The sequence below is a fragment of the Panthera tigris genome, chromosome D1, assembly GCF_018350195.1.
Source record: "Panthera tigris isolate Pti1 chromosome D1, P.tigris_Pti1_mat1.1, whole genome shotgun sequence".
NCBI lineage: Eukaryota > Metazoa > Chordata > Mammalia > Carnivora > Felidae > Panthera > Panthera tigris.
The window spans coordinates 16,653,534-16,677,229 of record NC_056669.1 but is presented as its reverse complement, the minus strand read 5'-3'; the positions used below and the strand labels follow the sequence as shown (position 1 = coordinate 16,677,229).

At 40.4% G+C, this 23,696-nt stretch overlaps 1 protein-coding gene across 1 annotated transcript in view; it reads right to left on the bottom strand.

Annotated features, from left to right (window-relative positions):
- The window catches only part of CBL (Cbl proto-oncogene), an 83,974-nt gene that overhangs the window by 24,941 nt on the left and 35,337 nt on the right, over positions 1–23,696 (bottom strand). Inside the window, 7 exon segments of the mRNA XM_042958743.1 lie at positions 2,392–2,595; positions 2,810–2,941; positions 3,529–3,616; positions 4,479–4,616; positions 4,949–5,070; positions 5,872–6,028; positions 9,198–9,344. Of these exon segments, the coding sequence (XP_042814677.1) occupies positions 2,392–2,595; positions 2,810–2,941; positions 3,529–3,616; positions 4,479–4,616; positions 4,949–5,070; positions 5,872–6,028; positions 9,198–9,344 (988 nt within the window).

The window sequence follows — 23,696 nt, the reverse complement described above, 5'->3', positions numbered from 1 at the left end:
GAAAGAACTACAGACCTGCTGACAGCCTGATTTTAGCTTGACGGCAAGTGTGTTGCACTTCCCACCTTCTTGGAAACTGTAACAATAGTTTGTGTTGTTTTCAGCTGCCAAATTTGTAGTCGTTTGTTACAGCAGCCATAGAATACAAGCACATGGATGTATCATAATTTCTTACTGCTGGACATGTGAATTCATTTTGATTTTTCATTGTTGCAGATAATGCCGTAAGAATAACTACATCCACATCTTTGTGTGCTTATCTGAGTTTTTTTTTTTTTTTTTTTTAAATTTGAGAGACAGAGAGAGAGCACTCGTGCAAGCAGGGGAGAAGGAAAGAGAAAGAATCTTAAGCAGGCTCCACACTGAGCAAAGAGCTCAACGTGGGGCTTGGTCCCACGACCCTGGGATCACGACCTGAGCGGAATACAAGAGTCGGACATTCAACCGGCTGAGCCACCCAGGTGTCCCATTCAGGATAAATCGCTAAAACTGAAATGGCTAGTTTAAACATTACACATTTTGATAGATGTCAAATTGTCCTCCAAAAAGATGGGCTAATCTGTACCCACATCAACACTGAATGTGATGCCTATTTCTCCACAGTATTACTCATCTATAAAATTTCATAAAGGGGTAATTTTAATTTCAAATAAAGACATCCATGAAAGTTCACCTCTTTATCCTTTTATTCAGCTTCCCTAATATTCCAGGAGTTACGAATAGATTTTCATGAATGAACGCACAGAAATTTATGTAAGAATATAAAACTGCTTCAGAGGCCAAATTAATCTCTTAAAGTGGAACCAAAGAGCCTGTTTTAAGAGGCCAAAACTTTAAAAAAAATCTGTGCACTTCAAAAAACCAAAAATGTACACCTCACTCCAGATTTCCTCCACTATCCATTATTGATACAGTATAGATAGATCTATCAATCCTGTTCTGAAGCGGTTTCAATTCCCAAACATTCAAAACAATTACTAAGTGCTCGATTTTGAGGAGTAAATTACAAATGAGACATGGCTCTTGCTTTCTGGGAATTTATAACATACCAGGAAATACATGTATAAAATATTACAAGGTGGTAAGTTCTGTGGCGGACATATTCAGCGTCCTAGAGACACCCGGCCAGACCTAGATGTGTGTGCAAATCCATGTGAACTAGGGGTGGAGGAGGCAGGGAACAGTCTGGAAAGGTTTCCTAGGAAATGAAATCTCCACTAAATTACATAGAAACTACCAAGACAAAAGCATGGAGAGATTTTTACCATCTGGTTTGGCCTTGCTGGACCATAAAACGTAAAGCAGAAAGGATTGTAAGGGCAAAGTGCCTAGAAAGGAGAATGGCTTAACCCATTAAGTAATGAGAAGTCTGTGGTAAGAGTATGAGGCAAAGGAATGAGGTGGTCAAGTCTGCACGGTAGACCAACGGTTCTGGAAGCAGGAAGAAGAGATAAGGAGGACAGCCTGAAATAAGGCAGTGGCACGGAGAACACAGAGGAGACACAATGGATACAATCATTTAAGAGATCAACCCATTCTTTCGATACTTATTGAGCACCTACTATGTGCCAGGCAGTAAGGGGATGATATGAAAGAAAGCTGCCCATGAATCTGTAACACTCTAAACTAGAGAACCTAAAGCGTATCAGAAGCTTTTGTTTGCCCTATATTGGCTAAAATCTTCAAGGACTGCCTTACTTCTTACTCGTGAATAAATCTGTTTTACCCTACCTACTCATGTTACAGAATTTGATCCCATCCTTTCCCGGCCTTCATGTTTTCTCTCTTTACCAGGGCCTTTCCAGTTTGTTTAGTTTCTACATAATACTTCCTACCGCCAGTTGTCATTTATTTCGTTACTAACAGTGCCTCGCCCGCGCCCCCCCCCCCCCCCCCCCGCAATCTAACCTTCTAATGCCAAGACATTAATTAGGAAAGAAGGCAAGAAGACCACATTCTCCTCACAGCAGCAAAATAGGGTCCCATTTTTTTATACTCCCCTCATTTTCTCCAACAAGCTACGTGAGTAAAGCCCAGTCTAGGACACAGGGCACGGGCCTTAAAGGCGGAATGTCTGGCCACAGACCCCGGTTCAACTCACTAGCAGTGTGACTGTCAGCAAATTCCTTAACCTTGCCATGACTTGGTTTCTTCATCTGCTAAATGAGAGGAGTAGTATCTACTCCTCGGTTATCGGAGGAGACATGAGTATAGGACTGTAGGAGTTAAAATAAGGGAAGTGCTTAACATGGTATCTCTCACATAACAAATACTCAGTAAACGTAAGCTACTGTGACCCCTTGTAGATCGATGTCAGCAGGCGCTCTATCTATCGCTTTAGAGCACAACTCACCATGCAGTTTGTCACAGTCTCTTGCACTGCAGTCTTACCTTGGCACCAGCCAATTCCTTCATCATAAAGAGAGAATCATCGGCTCGTTCGTCGTCATCGTCATCATAATTTGGGGAGGGAGCTCCCTCGGCTCCTTGCCTCAGCAGGCTGCCACTTCCTCTGGGGTCAAACGGATCTACCACAATGGGCTCAGTACCTTTAATTTCACATCGGCAGAAAGGACAGCCCTGGCCTTCTGATTCCTGCGGAGGAAACAGGAGATGGTAACAGACACGTCTCAAAGTACTGACAAGATCTGTCCACTGGGAAATGCATTTCCTAGAGACGAAAAAAGAAATCAAAAATTTAAAACCTACCCCACAAGCCAGGTCATCCTTTTTATCTGTAAAGGATACACAATCCCCAATTCTTCAGAGTGATTACACAGCTGGGGAAATGCATGCTTTGGATCCATACCTGCCAGGACGTAAGACAGGACGTGCACATGAGGTGTCCACAGGGCTCGATTTTTACATCCTTATCATTTTCAGCACATATTTTACACAGTTGGAATGTGGAGCCCATCTCACAGTATAATTCATATTGTTCCTTTGATTAAAAAGAAATTAAAGAGATTACTCAGCCCATTCAGATATTTGTTGAACTGTAACTGTACTGTTACCGATTGTAACCGTAAATACTAACAACAGAAAAACTAAAGACTTATTTTCTATACAAATTTTGCTTGTACGAAAGTGGTCAATAGTCTCTCGTTAAGAGAGAAAAAAAGCACTCGGTCTCGGTCTTATTTTAAGTTCTTTAGAGAAACCACACACACATAAATTCACTAATCTAGTCAATGGTTTAAAATGTAAATGTTCTGGGGCGCCCGGGTGGCTCAAACACCCGCCTTCCACTCAGGTCATGATCTTGAGGTTCGTGGGTTCGAGCCCCACGTCGGGCGCGGTGCTGACAGTTCGGACCCTGGAGCCTGTTTCACATTCTGTGTCCCCCTCTCTCTCTCTGCCCCTCCCCCACTTGCCCTCTGTCTCTCTCAAAAATAAACATTAAAAAAAGGATAAAAATACATAAATGTAAATGTTTCAATCACTTAATACAATAGAACTGTCAGTTCTGTAAAGTACATACAAAAGCTCGCCTCCAGAGCTATGGTTACACCATACAACAAAATTCACCTGGGTCACTTTGATGTGGTCTTGGGGAGTTGGTTCACACAAGCCTGTCAGGTCAGGATTCTGATTCCGTCCATCTGGAAACAGATAGCTGTAAAAAGAGTAACCAGCCTCGGGGTTTTACTAAAGCTAATTTGTAACTGCTACCAAGACAGACAAATTTTATCTAGCAATTCTCTCATTCTAAAAGGGTAGTTTTGCATAAGTACAAAGATGTATCTTACTAATACTTCAAAAAAACATACAGGGGCGCCTGGGTGGCTCAGCAGGTTGAGCATCCGACTCTTGATTTCGGCTCAGGTCATGATCCCAGGGTTGAGGGATCAAGCCCCACATCGGCCTCCACGTTGAGCATGGAGCATGCTTAAGATTCTCTCTCCTTCCCTCTGCCCCTCTCCCCCACTTGCGCGCGCGCGCTCTCTCTCTCTCTCTCTCTCTCTCTCTCAAAACAAACCAAACCAAACCAAACCAAACCAAAACAAAAACAGAACAGTTCCAAGAAGATATTCCCAAACACTGATAGCTCTTTCTCTAGGCCACAATGCCCCAGGCTCTATCGTCTGAGAGGCTGACAACTTTTTCAGTAAAGGGCCAGACGGTAACTATTTTTGGCTCTGCAAGCCACGTAAGTCTGTCTGTGTCATGTATTCTTCTCTGGTTGTTGTTTTTTAAGTAACACTTGAAAAGGGAAAACCTGTCTTAGGTGCGGGCTGTACCACAACAGCCAGCCTCACAGCTAACAACAGCTTCGAGCCATAGTTTGCCAACCCCTATGACTCCTTTTAAATAAAAACAAAAGTCCTCCAGAACCTGGAGGTCAAAACAATATAACCTGTTAAGACGCTCCTTGAATCTTAAACTGCAAAAGAACCCTGGAATAAAGTCACTGATGGTCAAGTTTCACAACCCCTAAGTGCCTAGACTCCAGCAGATGACAAACAGTAGATACTCACAAGCCTTCCCTGAAGCCGTCAATCAGGGCTTGGAAGAGAGGTTTATTGTGTGGGATTGTCTGGAGAATGTTCCCGTCAGCAGTGACGTACCCAATAGCCCACTGACCCAGACGAGTGCAGCTGAGCCGGAAAATGTAACTGTGAACGGTGAGGAACAGAACCTTTTACATACTTGTATTCGGGTGGAAGCGGAGACAGAGACAAAAATCAAAAGGACCACCAATAATAGATTCCACGATGACTACAGAGCAAAAGCAAGAAACACATAAGCTCAATTTTTAAGTGGCTTGAAAGCATTTATCAAACCCTAAGATCTGAATCCGTCAACTCCTCTGGTGAACGGACAGCAATCCCAGTAAAGAAACGTGGCCGCTGGGGAACTAACACAAGATGGTGTTTCCTCCTTTCTGGCAAAGGTCACAAGAGAATAAGATATAGGAGGATAAACCTCTTTGCTTCAAGGAACTGACCTTCCAGGTTTGTGAATGAACTTCTGGAGCCGAGCTTTTACTTCATCATACGTCAGGAAAGCCATGTATCCGGGATGAGTTACAGCAAGACTGTTCCAGTTCCTGAGCAAAGAGGACCACGGCTAAGGGAACAAGAGTTCAATCAGACCACTCGGCTCAAGACCTAAAACCAACTTCAGAGCAATGAAAAACAGAAGGCAAACAACCTTGATTCTCAATGATAAATTCTCCATTTACTCTCACAAATTTTGAATTATGTTGTCACTCTGAGGGAAACACGGTTGAGATAAGAGCTTACAAAAACTAAGAGAAAACAAATATACACTTACAGAAAGATTTTTTTCATAAAATGAAATTCAAGACATTCTAACGCAGTTCTACTGACAGGAGTGAGGTTAAATAGCAACAAACAAAAGAATCAGAGAAACAGCAGGACCCACACATGCAACTAAGAAGTTGCAAACAAAGGCTTATGCAAGTTTGGCTACACGCACATTATCTTTATGGAAAGAAATAAATGAGCTCTTTCGAAGCTCTCAATATTAACAGTCAAGAATTTCAATACAATAGGAGAAAAAGTTGGAAACACATAATGTCCAGCAACAGGAAACTGATTAAATAGATCACATTATACCCATTTTCTGGACATTCCAAAACCATTAAGACAATGCAAAAGAAGACTACTCACTAACAAAAGGAGATAATAAATATGAGGCGAACAAAGCAGATCATATAGTTATTTTTACCAATAAATAAATAAATAGAAATACAGGGCAGTGGGGTTTTTTTTTTTTTTTTGCTTATAATTTCTAGACTAAAAATACTTTTATACAATAGACTTTCAAATGTTACTTTTTTAAAGAGCTCTCTCTTCAGAAAAGTAGCAACAACTAGTTGTTAGTTTTCTGTTTTTAGTATCCTACCTGAAAGAGTCTTGTGAAGATGTCAAATTCAAAAACTGAAATATAATCATTGCAGGTCAGATCAATAGTGGATTTCAGAGCCATGGCCTCGAGCCCGGAACTGATGGGATGCACTTCGTGAAGGGCCTGTCGGAAACTCTTCCAAGGGACTATTGTCCTGGGTGGGGGGTGGGAGGGAAGGCACTGAGTGAGACAACAGACAATTCTGGGCATTGCTAAAATAACCAAGGAAAAGAAAGCCACATGAAGGTCTTAAAATCAATTTCAGGGGCGCCTGGGTGGCTTAGTCGGTTGAGCGGCCGACTTCAGCTCAGGTCACGATCTCACGGTCTGTGAGTCCATGAGTTCGAGCCCCGCGTCGGGCTCTGGGCTGATGGCTCAGAGCCTGGAGCCTGCTTCCGATTCTGTGTCTCCCTCTCTCTGCCCCTCCCCCATTCGTGCTCTGTCTCTCTCTGTCTCAAAAATAAATAAACGTTAAAAAAAAAATTAAAAAAAAAAAAAATCAATTTCAATTCTCTTAAAGAAGCTAAGCTATATTTTGGATTGAGAAGAGAAAGGGAGTAAACGATGTATTTAACTTTCTAATGCGTACATTAGTAACAGAGACATCTTCTTCCACTATTCTTTGGCAGAAGGTCACAAACCAACGCCTTTCTCCTCTTTCTTCACACATTTGTTCCATTTAGGGAAGCATGGAAAGAGAGAGGAAATTACTCTTTTTATATAATAAATTCAACCTCTGGCCAGGCCTCAATTAACAGCAAGCTTACGTTTAAACTAAGTTTTTTATTTTTTTAAATATTTATTCATTTTGAGAGAGAGAGACTGCACACGCATGTGCGCGTGCACGAGCGGGAGAAGGGCAGAGAGAGGAGGGGAGAGAATCGCAAGCAGGCTCTGAGCTGTCAGCGCAGAGTCCAACATGGGGCTCGATCCCACGAACCGTGAGATCACGACCTGAACCAAAATCCAAGAGTTGGACACTTAACCAACTGAGCCACCTAGGCGCCCCAAAATAACTTTTTCTTTTAATTTTTTTTAACGTTTATTTATTTTTGAGACAGAGGGAGACAAAGCGCGAGTGGGGGAGGGGCACAGAGAGAGGAAGACACAGAATCTGAGCAGGCTCCGGGCTCTGAGCTGTAGGCACAGAGACCGTCGCGGGGCTCAAACTGACGGACCACGAGATCATGACCTGAGCCGAAGTCAGAAGCTCAACCGACTGAGCCACCCAGGGGCCCCCAAAATAACTTTTTCAAAGCATGAAATACATTCTGAGTTCTTTGAGGAACTCACACTCTCAAGGATGAGACAGGAGGAAATAGGCTTATGGCACAGGAGCAACAGAGTTTGACAGGGATGAGGAATAAATTATTAATATAAGTGATTAAACCCCAGATAAGGCAAGCACCAGATATTATGGGATTTCTATTTCTCAAAATACAAGCTCATTGCCTTTGAAAAGTTTTAAGACATCAAGTGGCATTTTGAACTCTTTTCTAATGTAGTTATTAAGTTAAAAGAAACAAAGTTAAACTTATTCCCGTCCTCTTTACCCAGATTTTTAAATCACTAATTATTCTATGTTTTACATTTACACATATTTTGAAAAAGGTGGCATTTAAAAAGAAATTTACATTAGGATCTGTATATTCGATGAAAAAGTTTTATTGTTTTCTATCTTTTCATTTCCTTGATCCAAGTTTCAGAGGACATACAAGAACATTTATATTAATACTTAAGAGCATAAGCTTAATTCATGAATCTGTCTGTCGAATTTAAAACTTCTATACATCAAAAGACAATATAAGGAAAGTGGAAAAACCAGCTACGGATTAGAAGATACTTGTAATGTAAGTAACTAACAGACAATCCGTATCTTACAAGAGGAGAAAGAGTAGTAAAAAGGACAAGTCAGGAAGAGGAATAGGCAAGTTAGGGTAAGAATCCTGACTGGTCACACTTGTGAAAAGATGCTCAGTCTCCCATGTCATCAGGACTGTAAAGCAAAATATGACACCCAATTCACATCACCAGTGTTGGCCAGACTGTGGAGCCACTGGAATTTATGTACACTACTCACAGGGATACAAACTAGTATAACCACTTTGGAAAGCAACTGGGCAATATCTGGCAAAGCAGAGGATGTGAAACCCCCTGATTTGGCTATTTTGCTCCTAGCACGGAACTATGAAGAAGCTCCTGCCTATGAAGGTGAATATAATTTTGTTCACCTCAGCGGTTTGTGATAGCAAATAATGTGACACATATGTCCATTAACAGCAGAATGGATGGGGAGAAAAAGAAATAAATATTCAAACAAAGAGCACGGGTCTCAACTGAATCTGCGAAATTTTCTCCAAAAAGAAAAAAAAGTTAGCTATTTACACCAAAGCAGGGAAGCAGATACAGTACGTCCTCCCTTATCTGCAAAGGATACTTTGCAAAAACCCTCAGTGGATGTCTGCAAACGCAGTAATACCAAACCCTATCTGTATTATGCTTCGTCCTATACACACACACCTAAGATAAAGTTTAATTTCTAAATTAGGCACACTGAGAGATTAAGAACAATAACTACTCAAATAGAACTATAACAATAGACTGTAATGGAAGTTATAGAAATATGATCTTTCTCTCTCACAATATCTTACGGTACATACCCTTCTTGTCGTGGGTGATGTGAGATGATAAAATGCCTAAGTGATGTGATGAAGGGAGGTGAATCACGTAGGCACTGTGATGTAGTGTTAGGCTACTAGTGACCTTCTGATGAAGTATCAGGAGGATCACCTGCTTCTGGACCACAGGTGACCGCAGGGAACTGAGACCATGGAAAGTAAGACTGCAGATAAGGGGGGGAGGGGGGAAGCTACTGTACATTCGTGTTCGTTATTTTTCTCTATGCTTTTCCATATTATTTCATTCATAAAAAAATAAGTAGGGGCTCAGTCAGAAGACCATATGACTCAGGGTTGTGATTTCGAGCTCCACACTGGGGTTAGAGTTTACTTAAAAAAAGTTGGGGCAGCTGGGTGGCTCAGTTGGTTCGGCATCTGACTCTTGATTTCAGCTCACAGTTGTGAGATCACTGGTGACATCAAGCCCTGTGTCGGGCTTCGTGCTGAGCAGGAGGCCTGGTTGGGATTCTTTCTCTCTCTCCCTCTCTGCTCCTCCCCCACTCTTTCTCTCTCTCAAAATAAAATAAACATTAAAAAAAAAAAAAAAGGAAAAAAAGTTAAAAATTAGGTAAGAAATTAAAAAATACACAAAAGGCCAAAACATATGCTTTAGTTTTTCATAGTTCAAATTATTTGAGCACTTACTTTTCCCCAAAAGCTTTCCTCCAAAATTCTGCAGCGTCTGCTTTCGTAATCCGAAATGTGTCTCCTTGAAAGAGTCCACTTGGAAAGATTCCTTTTAGTTCCGCCAGCATGTGGCTGAAGATCAGTGACAGTTTGGTTAGGTTTCGCCTACAGATGATCAGAAGTGCAATAATTAAACACATAAAGTTATTTTTATTTTAAATTCACTGAAATCAACCATGTCAGGTGTGTAATTAATATGAACATGAATATACATTTACGAAGAACATCTTCCAATATACTTTCTGATCAGTATTATTCAGAGATATTATAAAACTAGGAAAGGAGAGAGGAAGGAAATGTGCTGTTGACATATGAAATACTCTGTGATACTATCTGTGTTCAAAGCAGGGCTTCAGAAACTGTTTTTGCTCTAACATTATATGAAAGATACAGATATAACAAAGACTGTGGCACTCACTAGATCCACTCCCATTCCCTCCATTCAAAAGATGTCCTATAGTAAATAGAAAAAATTTAACAGGAATATATTTTAAGGCTTTTAATCTAACTCAAGCCAAATACCTCTGAGTATTCACTAATATGAACAAATCCACGTTTTGAAGATGACAGAGGACTCAAATAAAGGTACTTACTTGAACACCTCTACTAATCTCACAAAAGAGACGAAATGCTAACAAAGCAAAATAATCAGAATAGCTTTGTATAAGCTATTCTGGATTTTAAAACGAATCATCATACGACTCACACAAATTAAAAAATAAATTACTAATAAATTAATAAATGACAATTCTCAATTTAAATATCTAAGACCTAACAAATATTCTCACTTAAATCAGACCTGAAAAGAGGTTAGATTTTACCAAAACAACTCCTCATCCTATACCAAAACTGAAGTGCTAAAATCCAAACCGTGTAAACATTTCTAAGTGAATATGCTACTATTTTGCTTTGACCATCAGGGAACTTATTCTCATAACCTGTTTAATCTCTGCTTAATGAATGGAATCATAAAGATGCCACACAGCTTAATGTACTGAGTTATGTAATCACTGTGTTGGGGCACCTGGGCGGCTCATTCGGTTAAGCGTCCAATTCTTGATTTTGGCTCAGGTCATGATCTGAGGGTCGTGGGACTGAGCCGCACACGTTAAGATTCCCCACCCCCTCTGCTAGCACTCTCTCTCTCTCTCTCTCTCTAAAATTAAAGAGTCACATGCTCCACCGACTGAGCCAGCCAGGCACCCCTAGGTGTATACTGTAATCAGATTACCTTTCTTATCTTTAATGTGCTGTCACACAGAAAAGATACAGACAGATGCTTTACTGTTAAGCACCAAACCAGCTACCGTCTGCACTACCTTCCCTTTGTCTCAGTCATTGGTATTTCTGTATTCAAAAGTCTATTCTTGTCATGAGTGGCTTATAAAATTTCAAGTCAATTCATAATCAAATTTGCTCATCTAAAAATTCTCTTTAATAGAGACTTTTCTCTTTATGTTATAATGGAGATCCCATCTTTGTCTTTAATGTATAAAATGCTGCACCAAAGTAACCAAGTCTCTCTAGCCCTGACTCTTGTGCAAAATGCTACTGAAATCTTTCCAGTCAGCTTTTCAACAAATCTGCTCCATTTTCCTGATATGTCTTCTTGCACTTGTAGCAAGTTATTCTCTTTCTAGTTTCCTATTTGTTTTCTGAAAGCACCTACAAAAGTGATAATATATTCCTTGAAGACAGTCTGAAAATAATTCATATGCTAAATAGATCAAGTGTGAGACAGGAATACACGCACTTATCCAATCCCTGAGTTCCATCAGCAGTTCTCCTCTTGGCACTCGGAGATCCTTCCATTATGGCTTGCTAGAACTTTTACTATTTTACCAGAGTTGTAACAAAAATCATAAAGATCAAGGCTGTATCACAGAATGGGGTGCCTGGTTGGCTCAGCTGGTAAAACATGCGACACTTGATCTTGGGGTCGTGGGTTCCGAGTTTCACATTGGGTATAGAGAGTACTTAAAAATAAAATTTTTAGGGGCGCCTGGGTGGCTCAGGCAGTTAGCATCTGACTCTTGATTTCAACTCTGGTCATGATCTTCCAATTTGTGCGATTGAGTCCCGCATCAATCCCTCTTGGGATCCTGTTTCTCCCTCCTTCTCTGTCCCTCCCCTACTCTCTCTCTCAAAAATAAATAAACTTTAAAAACAAACAAACAAACAAAAAGAATATATCACGAATATATCTCAGAAGAATTCTGCAACACAGAACTTGGTAGAAAACGTGCCAAGCACCAATTATTCCCAATGACCTTACTTTCAAGTCGTCAGCGGGACACAGTAGACTGAACCTCAATAAACATAGATCACATTCTGCCAAATGTTAATCTTTAAAGAGAAACAAGTGAGAGCCCAGGATTTCCTTAGGTTATGCTAAATTGTTGAGAACTTCCTATGTGTAAAGAACTATGCTGGGGCGCCTGGCTGGCTCAGACAGAAAACATGCGACTCTTGATCTCAGCGTCGTGAGTTTAAGTCCCACACTGCGGGTATAGGTTACTTAAATATTAAAAACACAAAAAAACAAAACAAACTATGCTAAACAGTACAGCAGAGTAATATATGTATAATATGACCAAGAAGATATTATATCACACTCTCAAGGTTTTAACAGCTTTTTCAGGACTCTTATTTCCTCCTGAAAGTATCTTTCTTTGGTTTCTCTCATGTTGTCCTCTCTTGGTTCTCCTACTGGCTTTGTCTTTCTTTGGCTTTTCTTCCTATTCTCTCAACAGAGCTATTTCCCAAGAATATGCTCTCGGCTACTTTCTTTTCTCTCTCCGTGTAATCTCTTGACTCTTCCTTCACAATCAGAAGCTTGAGAAACCACTCTGCAAGTGATTCCCAAATCTTAAAATTTGGTAACTTTCCAACTGCCAACTATACTTCTCCATTCACATGCTAACACCTCAAAGCAACATGTTCAAAATTAAATTAATCTTCCTTCTCAAATCTGTTCTGTCTTCATATTCTCTGTAACGACAACACCATCTTACTTCCCACAAATTCAAAACCTTAGAAGGGCGCCTGGGTGATTCAGTCAGTTAAGCATCCAGCTCCGACTTAGGTCATGATCTCACCACGGTTTCATGGGTTCAAGCCTCACATCGGGCTCTCCACTCTCAGCACAGAGCCCACTTTGGATCCTGTCTCCCTCTCTCTCTGCCCCTTCCCCGCCTGCACGCAGGAGCGCATGTGCGTGCTCTCTCGAAAATAAACATTAAAAAAAATTTTTTTAAATAAAGAGTTTCTGAAGTATATATATATATAAATATAAAGCTTAGAGTTATCTCGGCTTCTTCCACCTCCCTTATTCTCCATATCTGACCTATTTGTCAGTTTGCTGACCACTGTTGTCTTCCTACCTTTAAACTACATGATTTTAATTGAAGTTCGTTGCTACCCTCCCCCACCTACTCCACAATTCAAACTTTAGTCTTCCACACAGATGGCCAACAGACATGTGAAAAGATGTTCAACATCACTCAACATCAGGGCAATGCAAATGAAAACCACAAAGAGATATCACCTCACACCTGTCAGAATGGCTCCTATCAACACACAAGAAACAATTGTTGGTGAGGATGGGGAGAAAAAGGAACCCTCATGCACAGTTGGTAGGAAGTGAACTGCTGTAGCCACTGTGGAAAACCATACGGTGGTACCTCAAGAAGGTAAAAATAGGGACGCCTGGGTGACTCAGTCGGTTGATGTCCGACTTCGGCTCAGGTCATGATCTCCCGGTTGGTGGGTTCGAGCCCCACTTCGGGCTCTGTGCTGACAGCACCGGAGCCTGGAGCCTGCTTCAAATTCTGTGCCTTCCTCTGTCTCTGTCCCTCCCCTGCTCACACTTTGTCTCTCTCTCTCAAAAATAAACATTACCAAAAAAATGTGGTTAGGGGGAGGGGGAGGAGGAGGGGAGTGGTCTCTAGTCCTATGATTAGGTCTCAGCCTTTAAAAAAAAAAAAAAAAGGTAAAAATAGAACGATCCTACAATCTAGTAATTGCACTACTGGGTATTTACCCAAAAATTACAAAAGCACTGGTTCAAAGAGATACATGAACCCCTATGTTTATAGCAGCATTATTTATAGTAGCCAAATTATGGAAGCAGCCCAAGTGTCCACTGACTGATGGATAAAGATGTGTGTGTGTGTGTGTGTGTGTGTGTGTGTGTATACACACACAATGAACTATTACTCTGCTATAAAAAATGAAAGCTTCCCATTTGCAACCACACGCATGGAGCTAGAAAGTACAATACTAAGTGAGATAAGTCAGGCAGAGAAAGACAAACACCATATGATTTCACTCATACATGTAATTTAAGAAACATATGAGTAAAGGAAATAAGATAGGCAAACCAAGAAACAGACTCTTAACTACAGGGAACTCTGATGGTTAACAGAGGGGAGGAGGGTGGGAGACGGGTGAAACAGATGGTGGGGATTAAGGAGGGCACTTATGATGAGCACGGGGTGATGAATGCAAGTGTAGAATCACTAAACTGTACATCTTAAAACGAATATTACAGGTTTTTTAAAATTTATTTTGAGAGAGACCGAGAGAAAACAAGCGGGGGAGGGGAAGAGAGAGGGAGAATCCGAAGCAGATTCAGCATGGACATAGGGCTCGAACCCATGAAACCGCAAGATCATGACCTGAGCCGAAATCAAAAGTCGGACGCTTAACCAACTGAGCCACCCAGGCACCCCATTATTACACTGTACGTTAACCAACTGGAATTAAAATTAAATACAATAACAAAAACACACTTCAGTCTTCAGTCTCCTCCTGTGAAGGCGAATCCTGCCACATATACAACTGCCTTTTTAAGGAGGGGAAAAAACAATTTCCACACTGCCAGGGGGACAAAACCCAAACTCATTTTGATTTGAAGACTTTCCGCTGACTTGAATCTAAGCTACCTCTCTAATTTCTTACTTCTTCACGAGTATGTTCTAGCCAAACTGAATACGTCATCTTTTCTCATACATACTACCCTTGTTCACTTTCCCACCTATAAGCCTCTGCTTATCAGTTTCCCTAGTCTGAAGTAAGACGCAGCTTAAATGTCATTTCCTAAGAAGACAGCTAGAAGTAATAAACCACTCAAATACCCACAGCACGTTCACCGCAGCTCTCATGTCATCTGAACCCCTCTTGTACTATAGTTATCTATGTACACGAGAGCTAAATCCATTTCTAACGGGTATTTACATCGCTTTGGGCAGCTGCCACAATTTCTAACCTTCGTTATACCTTCAGAAAACACTGCCTACTAGTGCTAGGCTCTAGGGATGGATGCAGCTATGAACAAAACAAAATCTGGCTTTTTGGCATTCCTGTTCCCATGGCAGAGCATCAGGTGGTGGGAGAAAAGTGCTCAGAAGAAAAACAATGCAGCCTATGAGAAGAGAGTCACGGAGAGTTGCTGTTTTAGAGAGGGTCGTCTTAGGAACCTCTCTTTTCAGAGTTGATTTCTAAGCCAAGTCTGAAGCAGGGGCAAGAAGGGAGTCTGGGATGACTGAGCTGTGTTGGCATCTTTTCAAAGAATGTTCCAGAGAGATCTACCAAGGGTCCAGCACGATGCTGGATCAGAGATAAAATATACACACCAAAATCATAATGAGCAGAAAGCTATTTTAATTTGTGAAGCCACCAAAAAAAAAAAAAAAAAAAAAAAGAGAGAGAGAGAGAAAGAAAAGAAAAGGGAAAGTTATTGACCACAAGGATGTAATGGCACCAGGCACCTAAGAGCAGCTCAAAGTGCTGACTGAAATAGTTACTGAAAATCAATTTGAGACACTTTCCTACTCAAGGATGCATCCCCAAAAAGCCAACTTACATTTCTGAAAACCACCAGAGTTGTGCACCATAAGCATCATACTTCTTAAAAGGAAATTAAATATCTATAAAAGCCCATGGGTCACAGCATTTTGTAACTGATCTGAGTTGAAATTCTGTTCAATAACATTTTAAGGCCGCTGGCTTATGGTTGAGTGCTGTGTATAAGGCTGAGTTTCATCAGCAGAATCCGTCTAAACATGTAATCTTAGAACAACGAGGCGTGATGGATATTTAGCTTATTACGAGGTAAGCAATACTTTTCAAAATTCTGTCAGCAGTTACTTCAATTCATACAATATGTTCTAACAATTCTCCAAAGAGCCACAAAGGAACACAACTGTTCTATTTTTTTTATAAATACCCTGAAGACAAAACTTTTCTTAAGTTCCAGCAGTAGCAAGTAATACAGGTTTTACTTTAACTCATGAGGTATTTGAAGAAGGAAGTCATTTTTTTTAATGTTTATTTTTGAGAGCGAGACAGGGAGCAAGTGGGGGAGGGGCAGAGAGAGAGAGAAAGGGAGAGAGAGAAAGGGAGAGAGAGAAAGGGAGAGAGAGAAAGGGAGAGAGAGAAAGGGAGAGAGAGAAAGGGAGAGAGAGAAAGGGAGAGAGAGAAAGGGAGAGAGAGAGAGAGAGAAAGGGAGAGAGAGAGAGAGAGAGAAAGGGAGAGAGAGAGAGAGAGAAAGGGAGAGAGAGAGAGAGAGAAAGGGAGAGAGAGAGAGAGAGAAAGGGAGAGAGAGAGAGAGAGAGAAAGAGAGAGAGAGAGAAAGGGAGAGAGAGAGAGGGAGGGAGGGAGGGAGGGAGAGAGAGGGAGAGAGAGAGAGAAAGGGAGAGAGAGAGAGAGAGAGAGAGAAAGGGAGGGAGAGAGAGAAAGGGAGGGAGGGAGGGAGGGAGGGAGAGAGAGAGAGAGACAGACAGACAGACAGACAGAGAATCCCAAGCAGGGTCCAGGCTCCAAGTTGTCAGCACAGAGCCCGAAGCGGGACTCAAACTCACAAACCATGAGATCATGACCCGAGCCGAAGTTGGATGCTCAACCAACTGAGCCACCCAGGTGCTCCCATTTTTATTATCTTTGACACCAAACATCTACACCTAAGTAACCACAAATGCTACCCTCTAGCTTCCCTCCTCTTCTTCTCTTAGCTCACAACTTCCCCATAATAATCGAATGCTGACTCAGTATACAGTGTCAATTGTTTTCAAAGTTCAGACCAGTGTCAGCTCTTTCCCCCTAACTCAGGTCCTACTCTACAAGCCAACATACCTTTGTACCTGAGGCCTAAAATAATGGTTCCATTTTCTGTGTATAGTTTCAGTTAATAAGGGACTAAGATTTCTATGTCACCAATACATAGCTATATTAAAGATTAAAGAAGCAATATAGCTCCTGCTTTAGCTTCTAAAGTAGAAAGATAAATACAACTTGATACGAATTGCAATCACCATTTCTATAAATCAAACAGAACAGTGTTGAAAAGTAGCCTTTATATGAACACGAGATAAACAGAAAACTCTTCAAACGATTCCAACCAATGAACTTACCACACAAAATACTGAAAAACAAGCCATCTTTAGAACTCATGGCCACAAAGTACTTTGCAGAGAAAGAGGAAATGAAAAAAAGAACATAGTATGGGGAGATAAATTAACTCTTTATGTTAAAATTTATGAACATTTAAGAGGAATACTGAGAATGGCACCACTCTTGCTTTAATGAGAATGCTCCATCCCTTCCAAGTATAGCAACAATTTATTGCATGAAGAAAAGGACTTTTCAGAAATAAGTATTAAGAGATTGAGATCTTTTAGAAAACAATGATGACTTACAATACAGTTAGTCCAACGTATTCATAAAGACATTCTCACTTAGGGTTACTTTTCTGAAACTCCATTTTGGGGGCGCCTGGGTGGCCCAGTTGGTTAGGTGTCTACTTCAGCTCAGGTCATGATCTCACAGTTGGTGATTTCAAAAACCATGGAGGGCTCTGGACTGCCAGTGTGGAGCCTGCTTGGGATCCTTGCTCCCTTCTATCTGCCCCTCCCCTACTTGTGCTTTCTCTCTCAAAATAAATACATGAACTTAAAGCACAGTCCTTAAAAAAAACCAAAAAACTCCATTTTGATAGTAATAAATTCTGTAACTCACAAGCATGGTCTGTCTATTCTTTCTACAAAGGAGTATGTGAAAATATATGTGAGAATAGTTAAAAAGACTAGAGATCTAAAATGTATTTCCTGGAGGGGATGCGTGGGTGGATCAGTTGGTTAAGTGACCGACTTTGGCTCAGGTTGGGATCTCGTGGATCGTGAGTTCAAGCCCCATGCTGGGTTTTCTGCTGTCAACACAGAGCCTGTTAATCTAATGTGGTGAGTTAAATATTGTTACCTATTTGGGGGTGCCTGGGTGGCACAGTTGGTTAAGTGTCCGACTCTTGATCTCAGCTCAGGTTCATGATCTCATAGTTCATGAGTTCAAGCCCTGCCATCGGGCTCTGTGAGGTTGTTGCAGAGCCTGCTTGGGATTCTGTCTCTCCTTTTCTTTCTGTCCCTTCCCTGCCTGTGCTCTCTCTCTCAAAATAAACTTAAAAAAAATTTTTTTTAAATATTGTTATACATTCTAACATTAGAGACTTGCTAAATGCCAGAATCTGTGAATTATTTTACTCAATTTTCTTTCTGAAGAAATAACACAGGGGTGCCTGGGTGGCTCAGTCTGTTGAGCATCAGACTTCAGCTCAGGTCATGATCTCACAGTCCCTAAGTTCAAGCCCTGCATCAGGCTCTCTGCTGTCAGCACGGAGCCTACTTAGGATCCTCTATCCCCATCGCTCTATCCCCCTTGGTTGCTCTTGCTCTCAAAAATAAATATTAAATGTTAAATAAGTGTTAAAAACATTTTAAAAAGGTAACACAGAAACATCAAAAATCATCTCAGCCATTTCAAAATACTGTCTCATGTGAAAATGGTTCAAAGACTCAGAAAGAAGTTTCTTTGATTTTTAAAGCAAAGGAAGCAAGACTTTCCTTTTATAATTTAGTCACTTGTAGAATCTAGGGGACAGGTACAGGATTGGTGTAAAGTTCTTTCAATGTTTCTGTATGAATGAAAATTTTCATAGTAAAACACTGGGGGGAAACCCCAATAATTTAGGCTGAAATGTATTTTAGTATTTGTGGACCCAATGAACCTGTATTTCCCAGTGGGTAAATTTCAAAGTGATTAACACTTTTAATACAATGATTCATAAATAGCTACACAACATTATACAGTATCATTTTGAAGTTGTAAAACATTCTCCCAAATGAGGTCAATATAACCCATTTTTTGACATTTAGCCATGGTGTGGGCTAAGGACTCCACAGAGATGATGACAAATTAATTATACTGTTGAATGGTGAAATGATCAGTGTTTGTAAGTACTTCATGTACTGGTACCATTTCAGTGATAACTATGCTGCTTTCCTAGTCACTGGACTCCAAAAACCTTACATGCAAACACTAATGTCATCCAAAGAATGCTGACTGAGAACATAGTGACATGACATTTATAACTCAATAGCAGCATCCTCTGCTCAGAGTAATCAGCTTTAAAAATAGATACAACGGAACTTCTTTCAACAAGCTTCACAGGAAGTCAATAAAGTACTGTTTAGCTCTTATCTGCTTAAACTGCTTTAAAAGGGGGGGGGGGGGGTGCAAAACCAAAAGCATCACCTACAAAAGGAGTTCTGAACCAGTATCTCTGAAAATATCAATGACCTTTTTTTTTTTAATAATACTAAACACACATTAAACGTATCTGCATATTGGTGGTCCTGCCTTTGAGGTCCCCAGTTACATGTAACAGACTACCATCACACAACATTAATCATCCAGAGCATTTTGAACTACCGGTTTCATAGAATTCAAAGCTAAAGGGACACTAATTTAATTCACCAAGTGACTGGGAGGGCAGCAGCCCATGTGAGAATCTCTAATACTCCCCTCACACTTCTAACAAATTAATCTTAAAACTCAGACTCAATCTCTTTACTCCCTCCTACACAAAGATTTTCAAAGACTTCCCAATAACCACCAAAAAAGTTCAAACTCCTCAGCTTGTAAATTAAAGCACTTACAAGATGGTCCCAATTCATCCTTCTAAACACATACTACAGTATTTTCCCAAACATTCTATACTTTCTGGGGCCCCACACCTCTCTTGATGGTGTTACATCAATACATGCCTCCCTCTAGTTCTAATAGTTCACATTAAGAGCTTATTATGTGTCAGATGCTTTGCTAAACTACATGCATACCTCCTGTGATTCTCACAATGCTTTGAGATAGGAATCATTAATCCTACCTTACAAATGAAGAACAAAGACAGGGATATTAAATGACTCACCCAAGGTCATAGAGCTAGTAACTGGCAGAGCAGGTCGTGAGCCCAAGCTGGTGGGAATGATATATATTTCCTTTCTAATGCCTGTGGTTACTAAAATCCTGCCCAAAGTTCATTCTAAATGCTGTCTCTTTGGTGTATGTATTGGGTGGGGTGGGCACGGGATATTTAACAGCTTTCATTTAAGGTCTTACTCTCCAACCCCAGACCCCAAAGCATCTTAATTCTTGGCACAGGCTTCACGGGGCGCCTGGGTGGCTCAGTCTGTTAAGACTCCAACTTTGGCTCAGATCATGATTTCTCAGTTCATGAGTCTGAGCCCCACATCGGGCTCCGCACTGGCAGTGTGGAACCTGCTTGAGATTCTCACTCTCTCCTTCTCTCTCTGACTCTTCTCTGTTCTCTCGCTCAAAGTAAATAAAACCTAAAAAAATAAAATAAAAAATAAAATACTTAGCACAGGTTCCATCATGTTCTGCTTTGCATCAGCTGTCTCAGTCCCCAACAGAATAACAACTCCTTAGGGACAGGAGCAGGTAAAGTGTCTTACACACTATCTCCTGCAGTAGTGAGCACACTGCCTTGCACTTAACAGGCATTCAATAAATGTGTAGAATGAAATTAGAAAATATAACTTTACCTTTTAAATAAACTTTTTATTTTGGAATCTTAGATTTACAGAAAAGTTGCAAAGATAGTACAGAATGTTCCCATATACCCCTCATTCAGTTTCACTTTCTCCTAATGTTACCACCTCATGTTACTATGGTACATCCATCAAAAGTAACAAACCTTCATCAGTATGGTCCTATTAAGTAAACCCCAGACATTATTCAGGTCTCACCTGTTTCTTCCATTAATGTCCTTATCTGTTTCAGGATCTACTCTAGGATACATAACATTTATCATCATATATCCGCACTCTCCTCTGGTGTGGGATAGTTTCTTAGTCTTTGTTTTTCGTGACCTTAAGAGTTTCGAGGGTTACTGGCCAGGTATTCTGTAGCACATGCCCTCAAGGTGTTTAGCTGATTTTATTCTCATATTTTTGACCGTGCTTGAGTTTACAGAAAGAATGTCATAGAAGTGAGGTGCCCTTCTCATCACAACAGGGGATATGTGAAGTCCACATGACATCACTAGTGATGCTAAGCTTGACCATTTGGTTAATGCCGGGAGTGTCTGCTTCTCCACTGTATAGTTATCAGTGGAAAAGATTTACTTTTTCACAATCTATTCTTTCTTTCCTAACTCATCTGAAACAGTGATCACTTATACTAGAGACAATATTTTAAAATAATTATTTCTGGGGTGCCTGGGTGGCTCAGTCGGTTAAACATCTGACTCTTGGTTTTCGCTCAGGTCATCTCACAGTTCGTGGGATTGAGCCCCATGTTGGGCTCTGTGCTGACAGCATGGAGCCTGTTTGAGATATTCTCTCATTCATTCTCATTCTCTCTCTCTCTCTCTCTGTCTGTCTGTCTGTCTGTCTCGCCAAAGCATAAGAGACTCTTAAAAACTGAGAACAAACTGAGGGCTGATGGGGGGGGGGGGGAGGGTGGGTGATGGATATTGAGGAGGACACCTGTTGGGATGGGCACTGGGTGTTATATGGAAAGCAATTTGACAATAAATTTCATATATTTAAAAAAAAAAGAGAGATTCTCTCTCTCAAAAAAATGAATAAACAAATTTCCTAAAGAGTTTAAAAATAAAATCTGACTTCTCTATATTTCAAAATAACCTTTGAATTTATTCAACCAAGTTCTGAAAGGTAACTATATAAGTTATTATATACACTGAAGCATTTGTCTGCAGCTAAAAGCATATTAACCCCGAGAACTGATTACTACTTCTCTATACCAATTCTTTAAATACACAAACACGTAAGTAACATAATGCAGAAATCTCCAAAACTTCTCATATCCTCCCACTAACAAATGACAAAACCACCAGGCAATTTTCAGAAAGCTCATTCTGTAAACTTAAAAAATAAATTAAAAATATAAGGATATATGGGGCACCTGGGTGGCTCAGTCTGTTAAGCATCTGACTTCAGCTCAGGTCATGATCTCACAGTGAATTCGAGCCCCACGTTGGGCTCTGTGCTGACAGCTCAGAGCCTACAGCCTGCTTTGGAGTCTGTGTCTCATTCTCTCTCTGCCCCTCCCCGATTTGTGCTCTGTCTCTCAAAAATAAATAAATGTAAAAAAAAATTTTTTTTTAAATATATGGATACATTATAGACAGACAGAACAAATTATACTGAGGAGATAGCTCTAATAGAATCTAATCAAATATGCAGAAAGTCTATCTGGTTAGCATTAATTATTTACCTCCTGAATATATTAGACATTAGACATTTAAATACATGGTTTTTGCCAACAAATACAGAGCAGCTACTAAACTTTGCTATCCTCAAAACCTGGGAAAGAACATGGAATTTTCTATAACTATCTGAATCTAATGCTTCTAAGGGATCAAAACTAGAGAAATCTTCATCATTGCCATTCTCTTCAATGTATTTTCCATGAAATATAATCCTCAAGCTCACAATTCTGTATCTCTGTACAACTCTGGTATTAGTATTTTAGCTATTAGTATTTAGTATAGTTTATATATGTAAAGGTGTATATATAGTATATATGTAGTATATAGTATTAGCAGTATTTTATCAAACTTAACATACTTTATTAAGAAACCATCAACAAAGACAACTCCTACGACATAAGAAAGAACGTCTTCCTCGACGCTACTGTCTAGTTAGCAAAGCAGACTTGCACACTTAGGAAGACTCTATAAGTACTAAAGTCAAGTAAAAACCAAGTGCCATAAGAACATGGGTGGGAGAACCACAAATTAAAACTAGTAAAATTTAGGAGACCTCTTGGGCTTTACAGAATCCATAAAACTTCCAACGATGGGAAAGAAAGCGATTCCAGGCCGAGGGAGTGAACCAAGACTCCACAGAGGAGCTCGGAGACTGGTAAACCCGACCGGGATGGCTGGAGTGTATCACCACCATGGGAGCCTGCGATAAAACTGAAAACGCGGGCAAAACTCAAAATGGAGATTTAGCAAGCTGGGTGGGAGACAGGACAAATGCAGTGGGAAGTCATTAAAGGTCTGCAATCAAGAGTCATATTTAATGTGTTTTAAGGCCATAAATAACAGCAGCATTGAAGAGTGAATTAGAGGAGAAATGACAAAAGCAGGAACATCAGTTAGGATATACTGCAGTAGAAAGGTAATGGGAGCCTGAACATGGGCAGTAAAATAAGACCGATTTAGGGTGCCTGGCTGGCTCAGTAGGTAGAGGTTGCAACTCTTGATCTTGGGGTCATGAATTCAAGCCCTGTGTTGGGTGTGGAGATTACTTTAAAAAAAAAAAAAAAAAGGAAAAAAAAATATACACACACACACACACACACGTATATGTATGTATTTTTGAAAGACCAATTTGAGAGATACTGCAGAAGTAAAATCAAGAAGAGATGACTGAATAGAAGAGATGGTGAACAGGAAACTCTGAGCCTGAGCAACTGGGATAGGGTTATTCCCATTTTTATAGTAATAAATATACAATATATTAATATTTTATAGTAATAAAAGCTAACACTTTTATTAAAGGCTTTCTATGTGTCAGGCACTTTATGTATCTTACTATTTAGTTAATTCTCATTTACAATCCTGCCAGATAGATTGAACCATTATCCCCATTTTACAGATGAAAAACCCAAGGCTGAAAGAAAAAGCCTATAACCAATCCTAGCAGTTTGGGCCTATCACCACTATGTGATACCAATGCTAGGAACAAAGCAGCAGCTGCTGGTCTGCTTAGTGAAAAGGGCACATTCTGTGTTCTGACACGTTGAGTGTGAGGTGTCCGAAAGATATTAACACGGCAACATCCAGCCAGCTGCCTGAGAAAGAGGCAGGGAAACAGATGTGCACAGGATTGTTGACACGACTGGGAATGGAACGGCCTGTCTGTTCCTTCCCTCACACAGGACAATCCAACTGAAATGATGGCGTTTTGAAAAAACGTGGAGCGTGTCTCCCTTTGGGAGGAGTGTGGGGGAAGGTGGGATGAAGTCGGAACATGAGTGGCAGACTTCTTTTATAAAAAGCAGAACAAATCCATGTGGAAGGTTGTCTTGAAACAATGGGCAACCGGTGTCCCAAGTGAGCCACCTTTCTAA